This window comes from Triticum aestivum, chromosome 6A (genome assembly GCF_018294505.1).
Source record: "Triticum aestivum cultivar Chinese Spring chromosome 6A, IWGSC CS RefSeq v2.1, whole genome shotgun sequence".
NCBI classification, from domain to species: Eukaryota; Viridiplantae; Streptophyta; class Magnoliopsida; order Poales; family Poaceae; genus Triticum; species Triticum aestivum.
Genome location: NC_057809.1, coordinates 558,885,522 through 558,904,154, shown reverse-complemented (window position 1 = coordinate 558,904,154; position 18,633 = coordinate 558,885,522). Strand labels below are relative to the sequence as shown.

Below are 18,633 nucleotides of genomic sequence, written 5' to 3'. Positions count from 1 at the left end.
TGGCGGATATCGTTATTTTCTCACCTTCACAGATGACTTAAGCAGATATGCGTATATCTACTTAATGAAACACAAGTCTGAAACATTTGAAAAGTTCAAAGAATTTCAGAGTGAAGTTGAAAATCATCGTAACAAGAAAATAAAGTTTCTACGATCTGATCATGGAGGAGAATATTTGAGTTACGAGTTTGGTGTACATTTGAAACAATGCGGAATAGTTTCGCAACTCACGCCACCCAGAACACCACAGCGTAATGGTGTGTCCGAACGTCGTAATCGTACTTTACTAGATATGGTGCGATCTATGATGTCTCTTACTGATTTACCGCTATCGTTTTGGGGTTATGCTTTAGAGACGACCGCATTCACGTTAAATAGGGCACCATCAAAATCCGTTGAGACGACGCCTTATGAACTATGGTTTGGCAAGAAACCAAAGTTGTCGTTTCTTAAAGTTTGGGGCTGCGATGCTTATGTGAAAAAGCTTCAACCTGATAAGCTCGAACCCAAATCGGAGAAATGTGTCTTCATAGGATACCCAAAGGAGACTGTTGGGTACACCTTCTATCACAGATCCGAAGGCAAGACATTCGTTGCTAAGAATGGATCCTTTCTAGAGAAGGAGTTTCTCTCGAAAGAAGTGAGTGGGAGGAAAGTAGAACTTGACGAGGTAACTGTACCTGCTCCCTTATTGGAAAGTAGTACATCACAGAAATCTGTTTCTGCGACACCTACACCAATTAGTGAGGAAGCTAATGATAATGATCATGAAACTTTAGAACAAGATACTACTGAACCTCGTAGATCAACCAGAGTAAGATCCGCAACAGAGTGGTACGGTAATCCTGTTCTGGAAGTCATGCTACTAGATCATGATGAACCTACGAACTATGAAGAAGAGATGGTGAGCCTTGAAGCCATGAAATCTGAGATGGGATCCATGTATGAGAACAAAGTCTGGACTTTGGTTGACTTGCCAGATGGTCGGCAAGCAATTGAGAATAAATGGATCTTCAAGAAGAAGACTGACGCTGACGGTAATGTTACTGTCTACAAAGCTCGACTTGTCGCAAAAGGTTTTCGACAAGTTCAAGGGATTGACTACGATGAGACCTTCTCACCCGTAGCGATGCTTAAGTCTGTCTGAATCATGTTAGCAATTGCCGCATTTTATGATTATGAAATTTGGCAGATGGATGTCAAAACTGCATTCCTGAATGGATTTCTGGAAGAAGAGTTGTATATGATGCAACCGGAAGGTTTTGTCGATCCAAAGGGAGCTAACAAAGTGTGCAAGCTCCAGCGATCCATTTATGGACTGGTGCAAGCCTCTCGGAGTTGGAATAAACGCTTTGATAGTGTGATCAAAGCATTTGGTTTTATACAGACTTTCGGAGAAGCCTGTATTTACAAGAAAATGAGTGGGAGCTCTGTAGCATTTCTGATATTATATGTGGACGACATATTACTGATTGGAAATGATATAGAATTTCTGGATAGCATAAAGGGATACTTGAATAAGAGTTTTTCAATGAAAGACCTCGGTGAAGCTGCTTACATATTAGGCATAAAGATCTATAGAAATAGATCAAGATGCTTAATTGGACTTTCACAGAGCACATAGCTTGACAAGATTTTGAAGAAGTTCAAAATGGATCAAGCAAAGAAAGGGTTCTTGCCTGTGTTACAAGGTGTGAAGTTGAGTCAGACTCAATGCCCGACCACTGCAGAAGATAGAGAGAAAATGAAAGATGTTCCCTATGCTTCAGCCATAGGATCTATCATGTATGAAATGATGTGTACCAGACCTGATGTGTACCTTGCTATAAGTCTAGCAGGGAGGTACCAAAGTAATCCAGGAGTGGATCACTGGACAGCGGTCAAGAACATCCTGAAATACCTAAAAAGGACTAAGGATATGTTTCTCGTATATGGAGGTGACAAAGAGCTCATCGTAAACGGTTACGTTGATGCAAGCTTTGACACTGATCCGGACGATTCTAAATCGCAAACCGGATACATGTTTACATTAAACGGTGGAGCTGTCAGTTGGTGCAGTTCTAAACAAAGCGTTGTGGCGGGATCTACATGTGAAGCGGAATACATAGCTGCTTCGGAAGCAGCAAACGAAGGAGTCTGGATGAAGGAGTTCATATCCGATCTAGGTGTCATACCTAGTGCATCGGGTCCAATGAAAATCTTTTGTGACAATACTGGTGCAATTGCCTTGGCAAAGGAATCCAGATTTCACAAGAGAACCAAGCACATCAAGAGACGCTTCAATTCCATCCGGGATCTAGTCCAGGTGGGAGACATAGAGATTTGAAAGATACATACGGATCTGAATGTTGCAGACCCATTGACTAAGCCTCTTCCACAAGCAAAACATGATCAGCACCAAGGCTCCATGGGTGTTAGAATCATTACAGTGTAATCTAGATTATTGACTCTAGTGCAAGTGGGAGACTGAAGGAAATATGCCCTAGAGGCAATAATAACATTATTATTTATTTCCTTACATCATGATAAATGTTTATTATTCATGCTAGAATTGTATTAACCGGAAACATAATACATGTGTGAATACATAGACAAACAGAGTGTCACTAGTATGCCTCTACTTGACTAGCTCGTTAATCAAAGATGGTTACATTTCCTAACCATAAACAGAGAGTTGTTATTTGATTAACGAGATCACGTCATTAGGTGAATGATCTGATTGACATGACCCATTCCATTAGCTTAGCACCCGATCGTTTAGTATGTTGCTATTGCTTTCTTCATGACTTATACATGTTCCTATGACTATGAGATTATGCAACTCCCGTTTGCCGGAGGAACACTTTGTGTGCTACCAAACGTCACAACGTAAATGGGTGATTATAAAGGTGCTCTACAGGTGTCTCCAAAGGTACATGTTGGGTTGGCGTATTTCGAGATTAGGATTTGTCACTCCGATTGTCGGAGAGGTATCTCTGGGCCCTCTCGGTAATGCACATCACATAAACCTTGCAAGCATTACAACTAATGAGTTAGTTGCGAGATGATGCATTACAGAACGAGTAAAGAGACTTGCTGGTAACGAGATTGAACTAGGTATTGGATACCGACGATCGAATCTCGGGCAAGTAACATACCGATGACAAAGGGAACAACGTATGTTGTTATGCGGTATGACCGGTAAAGATCTTCGTAGAATATGTAGGAGCCAATATGGGCATCCAGGTCCCGCTGTTGGTTATTGACCGGAGTTTTGTCTCAGTCATGTCTACATTGTTCTCGAACCGTAGGGTCCGCACGCTTAACGTTACGATGACAGTTATTATGAGTTTATGCATTTTGATGTATCGAAGTTAGTTTGGAGTCCCGGATGTGATCACGGACATGACGAGGAGTCTCGAAATGGTCGAGACATAAAGATTGATATATTGGACGACTATATTCGGACACCGGAAGTGTTCTGGAGAAGTTTCGGATAAAACCGGAGCACCGGGGGGTTACCGGAACCCCCCGGGGGGTTAATGGGCCTCATGGGCCTAAAGTGGAGAAGAGGAAGGGACTGCCAGGGCAGGCCGCGCGCCCCCTCTTCCTCTAGTCCGAATTGGACAAGGAGGGAGGGGCGGCGCCCCCCTTCTTCCTTTTCTTCTCCCACCTCTCCTACTTGGACAAGGAAAGGGGGGAGTCCTACTCCCGGTAGGAGTAGGACTCCTCCTGCGCGCCTCCTCTAGGCCGGCCGCACCCCCCCTTGGATCCTTTATATACGGAGGCAGGGGGCACCCTAGAACACACAAGTTGATCCTCGTGATCGTTCCTTAGCCGTGTGCGGTGCCCCCTTCCACCATATTCCACCTCGGTCATATCGTTGTAGTGCTTAGGCGAAGCCCTGCGTCGGTAGAACATCATCATCGTCACCACGCCATTGTGCTGACGGAACTCATCCCCGAAGCTTTGCTGGATCGGAGCCCGGGGAGCGTCATCGAGCTGTACGTGTGCTAAGAACTCGGAGGTGCCGGAGTAACGGTGCTTGGATCGGTCGGATCGGGAAGACGTACGACTACTTCCTCTACGTTGCATCAACGCTTCCGCGTCGGTCTACGAGGGTACGTAGACAACACTCTCCCTTCTCATTTCTATGCATCACCATGATCTTGCGTGTGCGTAGGAAAATTTTGAAATTACTACGTTCCCCAACAAATAGTTAGCGGAGAATAGATGATGAAAGATCTGCATATTACTATTAGATTCATCAAGGGCGTGGGTTGCCCAAAGCCCCAAAGGGAGAACACTTGTTCCTTGATATCAGAGCATTTATTCATTGATAACTTTGCATAATAAAATTAGAAATGGAGTATCAAGGCGTCTTTACTTGCTTATCTAAAACATAAGCTTAGCAATACCAAGGCTTGCCAACTATTGGCACCTTTATGTGAGATAGACAAAACAACTCATAGCCAACCTAGTAGTTACTAATATTTGGCACAATGCCAAACATTAGCATGCCAATTTATGCCAATTTTTGGCAGCAAACCAATTATGCTCTTAGCACCAACATGGTAGTGCACATGTTCTCTCTCATGGTGTATAGAATTCAATAGTGCATAAAACCAAAAGCAAAAAAACATGGGACGTGTAAAAAAGGAGAGAGAGAGAGAGAGAGAGAGAGAGAGAGAGAGAGAGAGAGAATGAACAATTATAGGAGTTGTGAAGATGAACACATACTTGTCTGACGCTTGCTTCATCATATTGTTGTAACTAAGCTCTAAGCACCACAAATTCTCCTTCATGCAAAGCTAGAAATGTGAATTAGATGGTGGTGATGGTTATTTCAACATGGTCCTTACCCATCTATTAATAAGTATGGTGATGAAAGGAATGGGGCTGGATAACCATTGAGTGGAACTTGGGAAAATCTAGTACCTCCATGTTCTTTTAGTTTTACGGTTGCTTGTACTTCCACATTTTGAGCCGCCCACACACATTGCTTATTTATCCGAGTTAGCGGGGTAAATTAATGCTACCAATCGGTGAAAGACAGAAGTGCAAACTACCAGCTGGCTACCTACTCGAAATCTCCACATGCACATTCTCCAAATGCACAAACATTCAGTATTAGTACTAGATCTTCATTATTAGTATTAAATAATGACATCCAGTGATTGATTTTTACTTGGCTAGGCTGCTGGTATTCCCTCATATTTTTCTTAAGTTTGCTATGAAAGGACCTCATTAGTTCTAACTAACACGAGTATTACATCCTCCCCTATTTATAGAATTTTGACCTCAGTATATTATGGGAGTTTTTAAGGTGCCTTTTTCAGTTTGCGATGAACTTACTAGGATGGTAAGAGGCTTTTATTGGGGAGCTGAAAAGGGTAAAAGGAAGGTGCATTGGCGTGCATGGAATGATCTAATGCAACCCAAAAGTAAGGGTGGTGCAGGTTTCCGTGACTTTCGTATTTTCAATCAAGCATTACTAGCTCGGTAAGCATGAAGATTGATTTCGAAGCCAGACAGTCTGTGTGCACAAGTGTTGAAAGCTAGATATTATCCAGATGGTAAGCTTGAGGATACTGTTTTATCTGGAAATGCATCTTCGTCTTGGCAGGCTATTGGTTATGGTCTTGATTTTCTGAAAAAAGGGATTATTTAGAGGGTGGGCAATGGAAGAAGCATACAGGTTTGGCGTGATAACTGGATTCCAAGGCCCTTTTCCTATAAACCCATAACGCTCCAAGGAAGATGTAGAATCCGTTTTGTTTCAGACTTGCACAATGAGAATGGTTCGTGGAATATTGTCTTATTGCAAGAATTTTTTCTGCTGGCGGACATCACTGAGATAATGAAAATTCGGGCATCACGCGGTTGGAGGAAGACACGTTGGCTTGGGGTCCTGGAAAATACGGAACTTTCTCAGTTAGGAGCGCTTACCAATTTGGTTTTGACGAAGCACACAGAAGCACACCAACTGGTTCGAGTTCTCATCCGGATGGTCGAAGGTTTTGCTGGAGACTTATCTGGTCAGCTGATGTGCCCCCAACAATTCAGAATTTTGCTTGGCGGGTGGCTACAGATTCTCTGCTCACATGGAGGAACAAACACAACCGGGGCCTTGAATCAAATGATCTATGCCCGGTGTGCTCTATGGAACCTGAAGACAGTTTTCATGCACTTTGCCGCTGCACACTGTCAAGGATGCTTTGGAATACAATGACAGATGTTTTGTCCTTGCCTAGTATTAATTCCATGCAAAACATTGGTAAAGAATGGCTGCTACATGCGTTACAGCCTCTTTCAGATATTGAAAGGTCCATGCTACTAATGTTGTTGTGGCGGGCGTGGCATATTAGGAACGAGGTGGTCCATTACAAACCGCCACCGCCTATGGAAGCCTCGAGGCGTTTTTTGGTGAGCTACCTTGATTCTCTTGTCGGTATTAAGATTGACCTGCCCTTGGATGTAAGCAAAGGGAAATCTTTTGTCACTTATGATAACCCTTCTAACTGGTCAACTGCATTTACAAGAGAGACGGGGCCTAAATGGAGTGCTCCCAAGGCTGGCTGGGTTAAACTTAGTTCTGATGGTTCTTATGCAGAAGATGGCTCAGCGGGCGCTGGCATGGTGTTGAGAGATGACAAGGGTGAGATTATTTTTTCCTCTTGTAGGCAACTTTTTTCATGTCGAGACGCTCTTGAAGCGGAATTATGTGCATGCATGGAAGGGCTGTCGTTTTCGATCCAGAAAAGTGAGCTTCCTATCGAGATTGAGATGGACTCTATTGTTGCAGTAAAGTTGATCCAGGCAAAGGAGGTGGATAGATCAGTTTATTCATCGCTCATTAAGGAGATTAGATATCTCATGTCTATTCGTGATTCGTGTATTACTCATGTTAATCGTAGCCAAAATAAAGTTAGTGATATCATAGCTAGATTTGCTCGTTTAGAAGGCAGAACCATGACTTGGATCGGTTCGGGTCCTACGGCTGCTATGGAGCTTGCTACGACTGATTGTATGAACTTCTTGAGTTGAGTAATACATTATTCACCCGCAAAAAAAGCATGCACACAATTCATCTTCTTTTTGCCCCTGGCTGCCTCCTCTTTTATGTGGTTGCTCCATTGGACTTTTATAAAGCAGATGATCCTTTTTCTCTAAACTTGTTTTTTACATCTAAAATTTCTATTGTATGGGTGTGATGATTTTAGTGGTATCAGAACATTTGTTCACATGATAATGTACTAAGCATAAGAAAATTTGGAACTAGAGCTTCATGGAGTGTTTACTAACTTTTTTAAAATATAAGTAGACTCATGCATGGACTAGCATCAACATGTGGTACACATGCTCCGCTCTTATGATTTACATAATTCAATAGTATGAATAGTGTACAAAGTCAAATAGTGCGTGAGACCAAAAAATAATCATGGACATGTACGAGAGAGAGAGAGAGAATAAACAACTAAAGGTGTTTCAAACATGAACAAATGTTGATTGACGCTGGCTTCCTCAGATTGTTGTAGCTAAGCAATGTGATGTCTTCTTGATGTAAAGCTAGCGATGTAAACTAGAGTCGGTGATGTTTAGTCAACATGGTTTCTACTCCTTTATTTATAGACACGGTGGTGAAAGGAATGAGGCTAGATAACCATCTAAATATTTCCCTTTACGTTATGTACAATGCTTATCTCTCTGAGTCAGCGAAGTAAGTTAATGTTGCCTGCCGATACAAGTCCGGAGCACAAAATATCTAGTCCTACTGCTACATTTAAGGAACTGAGAGTAATTTAAGAAACTGGGAGCATCTACAACTGGAACCTCCACTAATTTCCTGCTAAACATTCGGGCGGACAACCTAGCTAAACACTATCCAAACATAGAAACACCACCCAACCAGACCCCCCAAAGCCAGCCCAAATGGTTGGGCTATCCAACACCCGTCAAACCCAACCCATAAGTGGGGTGTATTTGGGGCTGCCTGGACATGGCCAGACGCAGCCGCCACGTCGGACCCGATAGGTCGGTCCTACCCCAAACCCCTTCAAATTGACCAAGTTCGCCAAATTGATCGCACTACTCTTCCTATCTTTCACGTCTTCGAGACATTTCCCTCCTCCACCCTTGCTCCGCTTTTGCGTCGCTGCCCTCGTCCGCCGTCCTAGATGTCGACGGCCACTACCCCGTCCTACACTCCCATGGACTATTGCTTGACAGAGTTCGTGAGGGTCCCAATCACTGCAAGCAAATCGGAGTGGAGGGGTAGACTGACAAGCGACCATGCTAAAGAGGAACCAGCTTGTGATGAAAAACAATTGGGAGACGGAGAGGGCCAAGTGTGACGGATATTTTTTCACAAAGGATGAGGAGAGGTACAGCTCTTCTTGGATGTGTAAAGAGAGAGGATAAAGTTTGATCAGGAAAAGATGAGAGAGAGAGAGAGAAATAGAAAACAATGCAATCAATTGAACTCAAGAGAAGTTGAGGCTTGCGAAGAACACGAGGCTAGCCTTTCTCTTGAGTAAGAAGTGACTCAACCGTATGGTCCTCTTAATTCTCCCTCAGTTTTTTATATACTCCCTCAGTTTCTAAGTATAATTTTTTTAGAGATTTCAATAAAAACTACATACGAATGTATATAGACATATTTTATAATTAGATTCACTAATTTTGTTTCTTATGTAGTTCGCATTGAAATGTCTAAAAAGACTTATATTTAGAAACGGAAAAAGTGCTAATTAAAGTGTAAATGACACGAGCCTTAAACACACGGCATACGATCGTCCCGTGGCGGAATCTGGCGATTAGCTAGTAAGGGCATGTACAATGGTGGCATCACTATACTGGTGCCCCATGCTCCACCTAGATAAAAGGTAACTGAAGCTACTGTTTAGTTCTACCTTCATCCAACGGAAGCAGTAGTAGTGTTCTCAGGTTTGGTAGCTTTTTCTCTGTACAAAAAGGTAGCAAGGTACTGTTGAGCTCAACAATGGTGTTTTCCAACACTTTCCCATTGGCTGCCTTGCACTTTTTTCACGGGAGAACCAGCCTCCTCTGCAGGATCCCGTCTAGCGCTGCAAGCAGCATCTTTTTCTCAGGTTCAACTATCCAAGCCGACTTGGCAGCTAGGGCACCGGTCCATCCTGGAGCGTTGGCCTTTTTATTTAGAACGAAGGCTCGCGAGGAGCCCGGCTTTGAATTAACAAAGCCATCAACCGGCCAGGAGTTACAGCAAACAATCAAATTATAGCGGTCAGAAGGATACAATGGGAACACTGGACTGAAACGCTAACTACAACCTCCACAAGCAGCTAATGCAAAGGAAATTAAGATTACAGCTTGCAAAGGCCGAGCACTCCACACTAGGATCATATGAGGAAAAGCAGAGCAGCAAAGCAGGGCATATCCGACCTTCAAAGATGGCCATGCTCCAGGAACACCTAGAGAAGAAGGGGAACAACATCTTCCATCTCAATCACCGAAGAGGGACCCTACCCCCTCGCCATGGCTCGTAGGCACCGCACCGTCGGGGTTTCGAGGAGCTCACCCTAGAGCTCGAAGAATGCCGCCCTCACATCGGAAGGTGGACATAGTGCGGCCACTTCAATTTGGGATATCCCTAGCCGGCCGCTCCGCCACGGTCCATGCCCAGCTAGGTGGAAATACGCTTTGTGGAATCGGACGATGAAGAGGAGGCAGCTCCGTCCCTCACCTGCAGCGCCTCCCGGCCTCATCCCGCCTCCCTAACGGCGCCTCCAGCAAGGTCACGGCGCGCAAGGCGCCGCCGCCGCCAAATCCGAGAGGATATAAGGTTTTCACCCGGGCAGGGTGGGTCGGGGTGGAAGCAGGGGACCTCGGCTGCGCCCCCATAGAGGAAAGCAGCGCCCTTGGGCGTTGCCGCCGCCGGACCGGCCGGACCGGCCAAGGTTTCCCCCGGTCCTCTAGCTGGCCACCAACTCGCACCAACGCCAGGGCCAGAGAGCAAATCACAAGCCACCGCCGACGGCGAGAGAGAGGTAGCCGGGAAGGGATTTCGAACCTCCAGATCTGACGAAGAAATCTTCGCGCCGCGGCCGGATTCCACCAACCACCCGCCGCCCGCGCGGCCAGGCACACTGGCCAGCACCCCTGCGAACGCCGCCCACCGCCCGACGACGCCGCCTCTCCGGTTGGGGCCGCCGCCCCAGGAACCGCAGGCCTCCGAGAGGGGATGGAGCGCCGAGATCCTCGCCGCCACCTTCACCGGCGCCCGCGCAGGCTTCCCGGCGGCCGTCTCCGGTAGCGGCGAGGGGAAGAAGGGAGTGGAGCGTTGGCCTTGCCCTAATGCGGAATCACCGGTGGAGCAGAAGCTGTGACCGTGACAATGAGTGGCCCGCCCGCTGTCCACCGCCAAACACCGACAACGTGAAACGAGAGCTCGAGGAATCCACTCTCCACGACAGTCTCTTCCTCCCCGAGCAAGGCGCGCGCCCACCATGACCCGTCGCCGTCAACGAGGATTGAGAACAGAGGATGATCCCGTCGCGGAAGGCGAGCACACGCCGACGGAGAGGCTGGCCGCGACCGCCCAGCATAGTAGTCGTAAGTCGCAAGCCGTCGCTCGACTCGGACCTACAGCATCTACCCAAGACGCCCGGCATGTGCCACACGTGCTGCACTGCACACCATGAATCTCAACAAGTGGTTTTCTGTGCTGCGCCGGGAGGACTACATCATCAGTGACATCGACAAGAGGTTGTGGCCCGCTGGCCTTCTCTCAGTGATCTCGAGAGTCATACTGACGGCTAGCATAGCATGCTAGCCGTCATGCTAGCCGTCAGGAGTACAAGTCTCAAGGAGGGCAGATTCGTTGAACCTGCGCCTGACGGCTACTAGCATGCAAGTTTGGACTTCGGTTCCTCTGCCGAGTTCTTACAAGGAGGGCAGCTTTGGCGGTATATAAATGAGGAGCGCCCAGCGGAGGAGGAAGAGATCGAGAGAAAGAAGAAAGGAACCAAAGAAGAGAGGAAGGCAAGATGAGCAACGCAGCTAGCGCAACCCCCCTCCTCGCCCCCTACAAGATGGGGAAATTTGATCTCTCCCACAGGTGCCATTCTCCTTCTCTCTCGTTTCCCTTTTAAGTAGATGATTATTACTGAACATCTAAAATTCAACTGGGTTGCGTTGGGCCGTCGCAAAGAGTGAAAATTTACCCGCATTACGTTTGTGCAAGAGATGTTTCAACCCAAAGTTTTGGTGTTTTCCTCGTCAACTCAAATCGTCTGTCATTGCCGTTGCCGAACAGTTTCTCTAGTACTCCCTCCGTCCGGAAATACTTTCTTCAAAATAGTTGTAAATGGATGTATCTATAACTAAAATAAGTCTAGATACAACCATTTCAAGGACAAGTATTTCCGGACGGAGGGAGTAGATGATTAATGAACAATTATAAACCTAAAAGAGTCAATCTGATGAATTTTCTGTGGAAATATGGTAGCCACGAGACCCTAAATTTTGTTCGCGTGTGCGGAAGAACGTGTCCAATGAATTCTGCCATTCTTCTTTTTTTTTTTTTTTTGCCTGATGAGTGATGACCCACTTGTTCCTGAGAGCTTTCCTTTTTTTTCTGTTCAGGGTGGTTCTTGCGCCGCTCACGAGGCAGCGGTCGTTCGGAAACGTTCCTCAGCCCCATGCCATACTGTATTACCAGCAGAGAGCAACCAAAGGAGGCCTCCTGATTGCTGAGGCCACTGGAGTTTCAGACACTGCTCAAGGGTACAAGGACACTCCTGGCATCTGGACCAAGAAGCAGGTAGAGGCATGGAAGCCGATCGTCGATGGGGTTCATGTCAAAGGAGGGATATTTTTCTGTCAGATTTGGCATGTAGGAAGAGTCCAATCATAGTAAGTTTACCAACTCTGACATAAGCTTGTCCTCAAACTAAACTTGATACTATAGTAGTAATTACTACCTCTGTACCAAAATATAAGACTTTTTTGGTTTTGCATAAGGCATAAAAAACGTCTTACATTTTGCTACGGAGGGAATATTTCACAAGCAAGAAGGCCTCAAATTTACTTTAGATTTTTTTGCTCGACAATTTACTTTTTTACATTCTGTACAATTATTCACCATTTTATGGCAGCATGAGTCACCTCATGTTTTGCGTAAATGAAAATGCATTAGTAGCCTCATTCTTACTCCAATAATCCTGTTTTTCTACTTCACTGACACATGTTCGTTATCCCTGTGCAGATTTTCAGCCTAATGGGCAGGCTCCAATTTCAAGCACCGATAAGCCAATCAAACCTGCAACGAGAGCCGATGGCATAGGATTGGCTAAAATCTCAACCCCTAGGCGACTACAGACTGATGAAATCCAATTGGTCATCGAAGATTTCAGGGTCGCTGCTAGAAATGCAATTGAAGCCGGTAAGTTCCAATATTCTGACATTCTGCGCTCCAAATGTTAAAGAACAGGCTAAGATTATCATTCATGTTACAGACTTGTCATTCACCCAAATTAGTGCTCCCTCCATTTCAATTTAATACGCATATTAGTTTTGTCTTGGGTCAACCTTTGTAATTTTTGACCAAAAATGTTAACATCTACAATACCTATTAAATAAAATATCAAAATATATTTCATGATGGGTCTAATGATATTGATCTAGTATTGTGAATGTTGTTGTCTTTTTATATAAACTTAGTCAAACTCCACAAAGTTATACTTCAAATCAAACAAAACTAATATGCGAATTAGATTGAAAACGGAGGGAGTATCAGGAGAAAATCAACAATAAAAGGTTCTCATGAATGTTGTGTCAAGTGTCTAACAACCAACAAGTACCTACTGAGTTATGCAACATCGTCTTGACTACTCCTGAAGGAAAGGGATTTCTAACCTCAATGCCCTGCATGGTGTGTAGGATTTGATGGCGTTGAAATCCACGGAGCTCATGGTTATTTGATTGATCAGTTCCTGAAGGACCAAGTCAACGATCGCACCGATAAATACGGTGGGAGCTTAGAGAACCGTTGCCGCTTCGCGCTAGAAGTAGTCCAAGCCGTAGCTGATGAAATTGGAGCTGATAAGGTTGGCATAAGGCTTTCGCCCTTTGCAAGCTACTCGGATGCATCAGACTCAAACCCAGAAGCTCTGGGCCTATACATGGCACAGGCGCTGAACAAGCTTGGAATCCTCTACTGCCACATGGTGGAACCGCGGATGGTGAATATTGGAGAAAAACTCGAAACCCCGCACAGCCTTCACGCCATGAGGGATGCTTTCAAGGGAACATTCATCGTGGCTGGTGGATATGGTAGGGATGATGGAGATAAAGCGATCGCCGATGGCTATGCTGATTTGGTTGCATTTGGGCGCTTGTTTTTGTCCAATCCGGACTTGCCCCGGAGGTTTGAGATAGATGGTCCTCTCAACAAGTACAATAGAGATACTTTCTACCTCTCTGATCCAGTTATTGGATACACTGACTACCCATTTCTACCGTCCGATGTCTGAATGGACCTTTCAGGAGTGAATACCTCCTTCCTGTCATCAGATCATTTACCTTATGTATTGGCATTATATTAAAGAAATAAGGCCATTGTTTTCTTCTCGCTGCTGTGTGTGTGTGTGTATGCTGGATCACCACTTTGTATCCTCCCCCTATGGGGTGTTTAATTGAACGTCAGGCTTCAGCCTTTGGGTTAGAACGGATTGCATATGTGATGTACAAAAATAAAATGAAATTGAGAAGCCAATTAATAATAATTCCGATTTCTTGCCAATCCCACACACTCAATACTTAAATTGGTGCAGCAGTAAATTTTGAGTATGCAGGAAACGGGAAAAATGCTACTACTAGGTTGCCTTGTGAATCCAGCATAATCAGTACAAGTTTGATTTATTTATTTATTCTGCACCTAGCCCACTGCACCCAATGCCTAAATTGGTGCAACAGAAAACTTCAGTTGGAGTTGCTTAATTTGGAACCTGCAAGACCTTCAGGATTTAACCCTTTAACTGATTATTATATCTAAATTCCACTGGTCAGTTAAATGTAAATACCTTCAGTTTCTGTTTTAGTCTGATAAAGTTCAACTTTGCTGTCCTTCAAATTCTTGAAGTGAAAAAAAGGGAAGAGGATCTACTGGACTCTCAAGCTTATCGTAAAAGTAATTGTGCAATCACGCTTTGGAATGAAAATCCCTAATATTACCTGCCATTGTCTCAAGTAAATGTCAGGCTCACAGATTACAGAATCTTATTCTCAGCTTTAATTGTTTATATCACCACCTACAGAACAGTGAAAAGCAGAATTATAAGTACGCGCATAAAAATGAAAGCTGTGTTATGGTTCCTTCAGCATCAGACGTGTTGAAAAAATCCTACTTTGGAACTTTATTTCCAGTGCTGATTTTTTTTATGTGTAGTTTTAATAGAATTATCACCATCACATTCATTTTGTGGGCAATGTATCATGTTCAAAGAAGAGCATTTATTGTTTTACTTTGCAACCATACAGAACCTAAGAGCTGATCAAAATAATTGCTCATCTTGAATTTTGTTTCCACAACAATACTGCGCAACCTAATTAGTTGAGTTGCGAATGACTCCCTACCTCCGTCCCAAAAAGCTCGTCTTAGATTTGTCTGGATATAGATGTATCTAGATTTTGGGGACAGAGGGGGTAGCATGCACCATACGTCCATACATCACCTAAACCTGACAACAATCAGTTACAGTTCAGTTCTAAAACACCTTCCAAGATCCCAAGCAGCTAGCACGCCGAGCAGATGAGCGGATCTAACATGAGAATTTTCTGCTCAATGCACTTTGAAGTAACTACAAAGGAGATAAATAAGCTGCCACAACATTTCCAGATCCAAGTAGGCATCCATGGTGGGCCATGTTCAAATTAGTCTGCAGCAGCAACCATAGCCGTGCGTGCAGTCGTGAAAGTCGAGATCAGTGCCCCAAGCTGAAGTTTATCATTGCAGGCGAAGGTAAGCCGATACCTGCACAGTAAACAAGAGTATATGTGATGTCAATAACGTTGCTGGCTGTTTAAAGAGGCACTGCTAACAGAGTTGTCCTACTTTTGGTCCCCAGTACTTGGGGAATTTAACCTTCAAGAAGAAAGTCAAAAGATGAAAATGGCCATCATACCTTCCTAGCAGAAAATAACTCAAATGCCCAGAAATATTTCCAAGGATCGTTTTATGTCAGTGTCCAATATCTAATACGGTACCACCTAAAAATTTTCAGATATGCAGAGCTTTTCCACAAGTAATTACTTCAACGAAACATGTAGAGAATTCACTTTCTGAAAATCGACAAGTCAGAGACATGTAAAGAATTGACATGGGAAGTTGACCAAACAAAAATTGTGATTTGGAGTGTGGTGCTGTTTCGGCAACATGATTTGTGTGACTAATTGCCATTCTAAGTTGACTAAAGTCTAGAGGAAAGACCATACTCGTCAGGCCAGCCTGGTCATATAAATATATAATGCTAGCCTCAGACCCGTTACAGTTACTGAACTATGGTCACTTACTTGTGTGAGCTAAAACGACTACTGGAATGACATAATACACATAAATCATCAAAACAAATGAGAAGTGAGCATACAGTGCCACTGTTACAGTTAGATGTCAATTTGAGCATAATCAGCAGCAAAATATAATTAATCGAGGATAACTTTGATCAAAGTTCAACTTTAAAAGGATGAACAGGACATACTCGATATCTGCCAAATCATTGATCAACTTTACTCGTACATTGGATGGCATTTTTATTTTGAACACAAACCTGCAAGAAATTAATTGAAATAATTAAAAGAGGGCTTACTAGGATATTGAGAATAAGGAAGTTTAGAATGTACGAAAGGCAGGGGGAGCACTTACATAGTGACCTCCCGTATGATATCAATCAAGGCCAGACCTTTTCTCATCTTCATATCAGCTATATCTGAAAAGATAAGGACACAAATTGCATTAGGCACACATTTAGACCATGAATTATGAAAGATGGTGATGGCGATTAAGAGTACGTTTGAAGCTGGTTGAAAATGGTTCATTTAGTAACCAAAACGCTATCTGCTCAATATCTTTAGGCATGGGGTTTCCCGTGCAAAGGTAGACAGCTTCTTCTGTTATTTGCTGGGATGCCATGTGTGTTGACTGCACATAAAAAGGCAATGTATGTCAGTGTCAAACTAAAGGTACATCAGCTCATGAAAACAAAACAATGTAAGGTTACTCAGACGTAACCTGCAATATATTCAATGACTTCCTCATGTCACCGTTACTTAACCGCACAAGGGCAGTCAAGCCACCCTCATCTACATCAAGCCTGCAAGAACAAGCATAAACTTAGTGCCAGCATACTCGTAGATATACAAAAATTACTGACTTCGCAAGTCCCAACACGGTAATAAAGGAAGTTAAGCATGGAAAACTGAGGAGCCTGACAACAGGTCTATATTCCTAACATAATCTTACAACTAAAAAAAAAGTGTGCTCACCCCTCAGATTTTATTATATGTCGAAGACGCTCAGTAACATGAGAGCCATCAAGTGGAGCAAACCTAAACCTAGTGCACCTTGATTGCAGTGCCGGGATGATTTTGTTCACATGATTGCATATGAGTGCAAACCTTGTGCTCCTTGTATACTTCTCAATGACTGCAGGTAGGATCAGTGTAAATAGATTTAATGAAAATAATAATATCATATGGGCAAACAATGACTAAACAACAGAAAAACCTCTTCGCAATGCAAATTGTGCATCCTTGGTCATGGCATCTGCTTCATCCAAGAGGACCAACTTAACAGCAGGCTTTGCTCTACAAAATTAACAGCCTTGTGAAGAAGTGAACAATGCAATAGTTGCAATAAATCATCACTCTTCAATAGTTCATTCAACCATACGAGCAACCCCAATGCAGTTAAGGAATCAAGAGTGTATGAAATAGACACATGCAAGTACGCCACTCTACCACAAGTATTTAATTCAGATTGTAATTGCATACTTGCAGTGACCCTCATGTTAAAACTAAGTGATCCTACTGCAGTCCACATTAGAACAATAATAGATGGAGCACATGGAATGAACAATAAAACCAAGCACGATGTGAGAACATGGACACCCCTCACCCCCACGCATGCAATAAAAAAGGATATATTCACTTTTTTGGAAAATAAATTATAGGACTTGGTATATACCCAAAAGAGAGGCTGTGTGCACTAGCAAAGTCCTGTATCTGCTGCCTTACAACACCAATTCCACGTTCATCTGATGCATTGAGCTCCAGAATCATGTTGCCATACTGTGCGCCATATATCTTCCTCGCGACAGCTAGTATTGTCGATGTTTTCCCAGTGCCAGGTGGACCGTAGAGCAACAAATGGGGAAGCCTATTCTCGTCTGTAAGTCTGTCAACTACAATAAAGAAAATGACATAAACTCGTTAGATCACCTCAAAGAGCCATGCAGAAATTACATAATCATGCATTAAAGGTGAAAAAAGGCAAGTTAGAACTAGGTAATAATGATATGTTACGGCTTAATGGTCTCAAAATGTGTGGCAGCATACACAGAGCTTCATTTTGGGTCGAAATACCCAATATCAGTACTGCCCAATATGACAACAGCTACACACGGAAACTAATTCTCACCCGAAATCGCAGGTAACATTAAACATGTAAACTGCAAATTTCCAGACACTAAGTAAGCAGTGTAGAACTATCCTAAAGCGTCAAACAAATCCTACTGTGCCCCAGCTATATGGAACCACCAAATTTCAGCAGATCACTGGTGAATCCATACTACATGGCTATTCAACCGAATCCACGCACCATATCTACCTTAACGTGGTAAAACCCACCAACCCGTCCAGCACAGAACCCCTATCCAAAATAAGGGTTCGCCACAAGCTGTCACCAAACCAGGCAGCGGCCGAAGAACCGTCTGAGGTGGTGAAGGTCGGAACCAAGGGGGGAGCGGGCACTCACTGGTGTCGACGATGTCGCGGTGGGCGGCGACGTCGGCGAGGGACTGGGGCCGGTACTTCTCGACCCAGGGCGAGGACTTGACGGCGGCGGCGGCGGAGAGCGGCGCCTTGCCCTTGAAGGCCGGGGGCGCGGCGGCGCCGTCGATGTCCATCGGAGCGGCGGCGGCGGCGCCCGCCATGGCGGAGCAGCGAGAGGCGGAAACCCTAGGGTTGGGGGAGGGATTTGGGGGGGAATGGTTGGCGCCAATTCCAAACCCCTCGCCCTCCTCGGCGAGATTTTAGCGAGATCTCTCTGCTGCGGTCAAGGTTGGAGTGGGGACTGGTCAGTGGGTGGTGCGGGGCGTCGCTCGAAGTGGGCTGGCCATGTCTAGGCTCGAACCCAATTCAAGCCCTAGGCCCAAGCCTACCTGTGCCGTATTTTTCTTAGTGGGTTTTCCTTAGCAAGGCTTTGTGTGTTTTTAGAAGGAAGTTGGCCCTTTTATTATACCTTATTACTTATATGTACTCCCTCCAGAGTGTACTTCCAACCTTATTGGAAAGCCAAACTTTTTATATTTAACTGTACTTATATAATAATACATAAACATTTATGCCATCAAATTAGTAGCATTAGATTCATGATAAAATATATTTTCATCATATACC

General features: G+C 44.3%; 2 protein-coding genes across 3 annotated transcripts; one reads left to right on the top strand and one right to left on the bottom strand.

Annotated features, from left to right (window-relative positions):
• The first annotated feature begins 11,560 nt into the window (after positions 1-11,560).
• On the top strand, positions 11,561-13,591 carry LOC123131030 (putative 12-oxophytodienoate reductase 11). The gene is made up of 4 exons (XM_044550803.1): positions 11,561-11,874; positions 11,930-11,931; positions 12,227-12,403; positions 12,901-13,591. Exons 1-4 carry the CDS (start codon positions 11,561-11,563, stop codon positions 13,491-13,493), a joined length of 1,086 nt encoding a protein of 361 aa, XP_044406738.1. The 3' UTR covers positions 13,494-13,591.
• Positions 13,592-14,510: 919 nt separating this feature from the next.
• Positions 14,511-18,302, bottom strand: LOC123128495 (replication factor C subunit 3). 2 transcript variants are annotated; one of them, XR_006463133.1, is made up of 10 exons: positions 17,990-18,302; positions 17,201-17,417; positions 16,742-16,821; positions 16,501-16,660; positions 16,247-16,328; positions 16,027-16,156; positions 15,881-15,944; positions 15,717-15,785; positions 15,144-15,300; positions 14,511-14,992 (listed from the first exon to the last, which is right to left on the bottom strand). XR_006463133.1 is itself a non-coding variant. In XM_044548520.1 (9 exons), the coding sequence occupies exons 1-9, from the start codon at positions 18,165-18,167 to the stop codon at positions 14,893-14,895; spliced, it is 1,080 nt and encodes a 359-aa protein (XP_044404455.1). In that variant the 5' UTR covers positions 18,168-18,301; the 3' UTR covers positions 14,511-14,892. The 2 variants fall into 2 exon arrangements, 1 of the variants encoding a protein (XP_044404455.1); XM_044548520.1 differs by lacking the exon at positions 15,144-15,300 and having other exon boundaries at positions 17,990-18,301.
• Positions 18,303-18,633: the final 331 nt, after the last annotated feature.